The 6,477-nt window shown below is 35.2% G+C and overlaps 1 protein-coding gene across 1 annotated transcript; it reads left to right on the top strand.

Annotated features, from left to right (window-relative positions):
* Nucleotides 1-1,356: 1,356 nt before the first annotated feature.
* LOC109220522 lies at nucleotides 1,357-3,321 on the top strand. The gene is made up of 4 exons (XM_019384984.1): nucleotides 1,357-1,764; nucleotides 2,503-2,613; nucleotides 2,764-2,844; nucleotides 2,949-3,321. Exons 1-4 carry the CDS (start codon nucleotides 1,519-1,521, stop codon nucleotides 3,021-3,023), a joined length of 513 nt encoding a protein of 170 aa, XP_019240529.1. The 5' UTR covers nucleotides 1,357-1,518; the 3' UTR covers nucleotides 3,024-3,321.
* The last annotated feature ends 3,156 nt before the right edge of the window (nucleotides 3,322-6,477 follow it).

A 6,477-nucleotide genomic window follows, 5' to 3' on the forward strand; every position in this document is an offset into this window, starting at 1 on the left:
CGGTGGGGCGACAGAGGCACCTGCGCGCTTGTCACTTGGCGCGGCCAAGACCACGGGGCCGTCCGTGGCGCTAGGCATTGGGAGGTTCGCTAGGACGCCACGGGGCGCGCCCAAGGGGTCATGGGGCATGGCTGGAAAGCCGCCCATGACATAACACATCTAAAGTAAACGTAAAATTAATTACTATCATTTTTTCTTTATGGAAACGAATTAGTATTTATAGAAACTGCTTGAAAGGTTAGATAGCAATAATAATTTTTTTTTTGTCCCAAATTAGTTAGCATATTTTGTTTCTCGAGAATCAAGTTGACTAATATTCGAAATTAGATTGGATTAGATCAACACACTATTTTAAAACTAAAATTTAGATATTTGTAACCTATATAAAAAGTACTAAAAGTTACAATTTTTTCATTTAAATATGATAAAAACTTATTTTAAAATATTAATCAAAATTCATATATTTGACTTTTGAGAAGAAACATAACCACTACTTTGAGACGGAGGAGATAATAATTTTTGGGTGTAACGAAGTCTTAGATTTGTTGTTTTGACGTATTTGTACATGAAACTTGGACATGTAGCTTGTATATATCCAATACAAGAGACACATAACGAGAACGAATTTCCCGATGGATAGAGGGACTTGAGCAACTAAAACGAGATGATCTTTGTCTTTTATTGTAAAACTACTTTTGTTGTCCTAAAATTGAACGGATTCGAAATCTAATGGTCAAAATGACTAACTATTAGTATTTGAACATTAATTCTTTAATTTCAATTTCCCTAAATTATATCACAAAGAGTAAACAAGAAGTTCAAAATTAAATTATTTTTAATACAAAATTAATAGTCAATTTGTCTTTGTGTGACCTGTAAATAGCGGGTTCGAGATGTCTTTTAAGTATAGGTTGCCTATATCACACTCCATCTCCGAACCCTGCGCGAACAGAGAAGGTTTTGTGCACCGAGCTACCTTTTAAACGAAATAATAAGAATTTTTAATAATTAATATTTGGAAAAGTTATATTCAAAATGAAAAAGTTATTCAATTCTTGAAGTAGTAATAATAGTGTTGTATAAAACAAATCTTTACCATTACTTCTCCAAGTTTTTCCATAGCTTCTAGTGGAGAGTGGAGACAAGCTTTGAAATTGAGTAGACATAAAAATCCATGTTCTTTTTAGGAGTGGGTAGTGGTTGGGTCATTTCACTGTGTCTTTTCAAGTACCATCCAGAGAACTATTTACAAAAAAAACCCCACATTTTCAAGTATTTCTCCTTTACACCCCTTTAGTGGGTCCTAAAAATACTAAACAAAACTTTAGCAGTGTGCTGTTGATAACTTTTTACAATAAAGGCCTGCTGCCCTTTGTTCTTAAGCACCTACAACAGTAAACAAAAGGGTCCATTTCATTATAGCAAAGCAAAAAAAGCAAAAGATAAAGTGAAAAATATTGAAGAACAAGAAGGGTTTTTTTGTTTTTGTTGTTGTGAAGTTGAAGAAAACAAGAAGAAATGCCAAATCAAAAGCAAGGAAGTGAACAGCTACAAACACTGATGCAATCAGGGCAAATTTCAGGGTCTTTGAGTTTTAATGGGACTTTAACTAAAGAAGATGAAGAGATGTCAAGGTCTGCTCTTTCTACTTTCAAAGCTAAAGAAGAAGAGATTGAGAAAAAGAAAATGGAAGTCAAAGAAAGAGTTCAAGCTCAGTTGGGTCGGGTCGAAGAAGAAACTCGGCGTTTAGCCATTATTCGTGAGGTATCTCTCCATTTTCTTCCTTATTTTCTCTTTGTTTGTTTTTCACCTCTAATATACCAGTACCTTTTTCTCAACATTAATGCTAATTTTCTTTTTGGGGTTTTAATGTAGTACTGGAATGTAATTTTTAAAAGTTGAATTTTTCTTTGTGGTGCATTTTTTGGAAATAAACACATGTGCTGATTTTTCTTTTGATTTTTGCTTGTAGCTAGGGGTTTCCATTTTGGACCTTGACAGTAGAACATCTTTAGACTACTGTTGCTATGTTACGAACACAGATTTGGGTTTGGATATTTTTTTAAAATTAGGTTTTAAATTTTAATTAGGGGTAATGGATATTTTTACAATTCAAGATTGATTAAGTTAGGCCAGATTATCTTATCACCATCTTGAAATTGGCCTCAAACTTTTGACCAGCTAAAAATGAAACACAAATTTCTCTCTTCTTTTCTATTTGCTTTATGGGTTTTCCTCCTTGTTTTGGTTGTTATTAAAAAAAGGTTTATTGGGGATGAAACAGGAGGGTGGGGTTGGAATTATCCTGAAGCTAAAAGATCTCTGATCTGTCAAAACTGGTCATTTTCAATGAGGGTTTTATGCTTTTCTATTGTTTTTGCCATTTAATAGTTGCAAATAAGTATGAGTTTTGGAAATTGAAGTATTTGAGAATGTTAAAATCAAGATTTACCTCAGTTTCCATCCAACTTATACCTTATTTAAATTCAACTTAATTATCAGGAACTAGAAGCATTAGCTGATCCAAAGAAGAAAGATGTTCAAATCGTTCGGAAGAAGATTGATGCTGTCAACAAAGAGTTAAAACCCCTGGGACAGACCTGCCAGAAGAAGGTGAAATATATTTTCTTCATTAGATTGCGTATCATATAATAAGTCAATCCTAGTAATAATAACCCTTAGAGTTAGTTAATGCCAGTATGTGGTTGAAGAGTTAACTTACCATGGAGTTCATTAAGAGACGTTTTGGATCTGTGAGTGCAGGAAAAAGAGTACAAAGAAGCTCTTGAGGCGTTCAATGAAAAGCACAAGGAAAAAGTACAGCTAATAACAAGATTGATGGAGGTGAGTATGAGTTTACAATTAAAACCAGTTTGTATTTGGAACTTGTCTCAACATATTTGATTTGCATAACCTCACTGAATCTTGTATGTTCAATGTACGTGCAGTTGGTGGGTGAAAGCGAGAAACTGCGACTGAAGAAGTTGGAGGAGCTGAGCAAGAGCATAGAAACAATACGCTGAATAACCAGTAAAACTTCCCCTGACTAATTAGGCTTGTGTGATATATCTTAATATTCTAAGAAAGTGAATTTCTATTTATATATGGGTGTTGGTGTTTGATTGTATTTCATCTTCGTGTTCTTTTTCTGCGTATGTTGTCTGATCATTTTAGCCCTTTGAGGGATGATTATTGTCTAATTTTAGGTCTTAAAAGGGAAAAACCCTGTAAACAGGTTTGTAACTATAACAAGTCTCAAAACTGTGGATTCTTTTGCTTTTGTCTTCACATCTCAATCTTTTGCTGTGGTGTTGGTTTGGACATCTCTTTCAAAGTTAGTTAGCTGATGGACTCTTCAGTGTAGTGGCTGTATTATGAGGTCCCTGTGTTACAGTATAGTGCCCTGATTTCTTCTTGTCCTTGTATTTGTGGACTAAAAGCAAAGATCAATCTGTTATTAGAATTCCCCTTTAGAGAACATGTGAAATAAGATCAATTAAAGAAAATCTTGAGCCGACTCTCACATTAAGATGAAACAAATTTTTTAGCTTGGTGTGCATAAGCAGATATTACAAGTATAATGGTAGAAAGAGAGAGAAACTCTGATTCTTACTGCAATTGAATTTGGTCTTTCTTAGTTCTATGTATGTCTCTTGAATTAGATTTCTTTCTTCCACTTTTCGTGTTGCCTAGCATTTTGTCTAAGATGGCCAATTTCAAAAGTACATGCTCCAAGTTAAGAGGAAATGGTCCTGACATACTCCCTTCATGTGGCAAAGCTTGAATTAGCACACAGTTTAAGAAATAAAGAAACTTTTAAAGCTTTTGGTCTAATATATATCATAGATATATGTGTGGCTATAAAAACTTCTTATTAAGAGTAAAAGGCGAAGTTTAAGTTTAATTTCTTCCAAATTTAGAAAAGTTGGCATTTTTTCTGGAACATACCAAAAAGAAATATTGCCACGTAAATTGGAACAAAGGAAGTAACACTTTATATAAGTTGAATAGAAGAAATGATCCACTCTTTACATATAAGTTGAATAGAAGAAAATGATCTTGCAAATATTTCTTATTTGTTAGAATAAAGATCTCTTGGGAGATTAGACATAAATTATTTGAAAGAAATTTTCATTTGGCCACAAAATCAATTGACCCTTAAGTTAGTAGTCGAACTTTTGGGATAGACTAACCAACAATAACATATCCAGTATAATTTTAAAAATGGGGCCTGGGTAGTGTAAATGCAGATCTTACCTCTATCTTATGCTAGTAGAGAGGTTTTCGATAGATCCCCGGTGAACATGCCCAACTCTAGTCCTAAAAAGGATAAGCGGTCGCTGCAAATATAATTCGGTCTAAGAGTCCAGAGTCAAACCCCACAGAGAACTAAGGTTTCGCTATAACTGTTTAGTATCACCTAAGAAGGCAATCTTGAACAATTCCTAAGTTATAAAGATTAAGATTATTTTGTCTAACTAATTAGTTAACAAATTAAAGTAGTAAATTAACAAATACAGATACTAAGGGTTGGTGACTAAATTAAGGAGTTCTAGAGTTATGATTTCCCCAATTACCGGAGTCCTTCCTGTTATGTTCTATAATTTCGCCTAATTATCCTCTACTGATCATGAGCACTCGACTTATCGTAATTCTCTCTCGAGCAATTACAATAATGTACTAGTCATATTCTCTCGAACTACGTTAGCTCGCACTTTTTCACCGCTCACTAGGATCACGTCAAAGCTTCGTTATCTCTAATCCCGCTTTTAAATCCGCCGTATTGATCTCTCATATACCTTAGGAGTGACGTTGTTCAACAAACACCTAAATATATATCCTTTCTCAAGCGACACATACTATATAGGCATAGTCAATTGATGACCATTCAATCACCTGAAATGAGCACGAAAGTTGGACAAGTAGATAAATCCAAAGGTTAAATTATATTAAAATATAACAGGAACTCATCCTCCAAGAGGTTCCATCAAAACTCTAGATGATAAATTAGCGACTCATAATAGTATGTAAAACTACAATACTAAAAGTCATAACCAACAATGAAAAATAGGAAGAAGAAAGGAAAAACTCGTGGTTGAATTTTCCTTCTTGCTCCCAGCGTATTCTTGCCTCTTTGGGTGTTGTCTAACCCTATAGTAGCGTCTCCCCCTCAAAAGGACATTTTTATGATGTATTTATATCAATTAGGGTGGATGTGGGGCGTCATTGATCTCTCATAATTCGAAAAAGAACACACTAAGTCGCGTGCTAGAGTTGGTGCAACGCGGCGACTTCTAGCACGCTCCCAGCTACTTTTTCTTCTTCTTTGTTCTTTTGCGTGCCAGGTCCAGTGCCAACCTCCACAGTGCACTATTTTTTTGTTCATTCCCTAGGCCATTTCGCGCCTACTTTCATGCAATGCACTAATTGTGGCACGCTCCCATGTCTTGCATCTCTACTCTTTTTGCATTAACTCATCCAATTCTCGCCAACTTCCATCCAAATTCATTTCTACACACAAAAAACATGTAATGAGCATATTATACGTTTATAAACGTGTAATCTCCCGCAACTCACATAAGAAATAATATGCAAACATACTAAAAAACATGCATTTTTCATTATTTATCACCCAGCTCAGGCAAGCATAAGCACAACAGTTAAGAATCGAGAAATGCAGTAATAAAGAAGGAAAAGGGAATAGTAACAACATCAGGGTAAGAATAAAATCGAGGCAGAAACAACATCAGATACCGCGGTACATTTGATAGATTTCACAATGGTCCCTGAATTGACTACTACAATGGACAGGAAAGACGCTTGACCACTAATCTTCTACCCTAATTTTTGACCTCTACACCCTCCTATCGAGGGTTATCTCCTCGGTAAGTTGAGGATAGCCATGTCCTATCTAATTACCTCTTCCCACTCCTTCTTAGCTTATCTCCCCCTCTCCTTAAACTCGCTATCGGGACAGACTATGGTTAATACAAAAGTAAAAAGAAAGGTGGATTCATTAACGGTACACTATATTGTACCTTTGCATTTATACACATCGATTTGCTCTAGCAAGGAAACAGATGACTCAGAAATTCTAGACTGACTCCGAGCAAGAATTGCAGGCTTGTCATGCAAGTGTGCCTACCATATTGTGGTCCTTCACCAAGTTCCCAATGTTTGCTCTGCTCTGTTTATGATTTATCCCCACACAATCCTTCAATTTTAATTACAATATCTACCTATCAGGCTAGTGTGCTATATCTATAAGACTTTGTTTTTAAGTTTTTTGTATCTAGAAATTTTTATAGTCAAGAAACTCAATCTAAGAGTTACTACTACTTACTTGTGGCAGAGCTATCCGGGGTACAGAAGACAACCGAGTAAGTTTCCTGGATTCTAGTTGGAAACAGATTCTTGACAAAAATCCTATTATAGCCATAAAAGCTAACTAATTTGCCTAGATATTGCGATACTTGA

Source organism: Nicotiana attenuata, unplaced genomic scaffold (assembly GCF_001879085.1).
Source record: "Nicotiana attenuata strain UT unplaced genomic scaffold, NIATTr2, whole genome shotgun sequence".
In the NCBI taxonomy this organism is placed as follows: Eukaryota; Viridiplantae; Streptophyta; class Magnoliopsida; order Solanales; family Solanaceae; genus Nicotiana; species Nicotiana attenuata.

Bases quoted from the DNA above. Each gene is read 5' to 3' on its own strand.
- LOC109220522 (XM_019384984.1), top strand. From the start codon at position 1,519: ATGCCAAATCAAAAGCAAGGAAGTGAACAGCTACAAACACTGATGCAA. The intron at 1,765-2,502 runs GTATCTCTCCAT...CTTAATTATCAG, and splicing joins GTTTAGCCATTATTCGTGAG to GAACTAGAAGCATTAGCTGA. The intron at 2,614-2,763 runs GTGAAATATATT...CTGTGAGTGCAG, and splicing joins GACAGACCTGCCAGAAGAAG to GAAAAAGAGTACAAAGAAGC.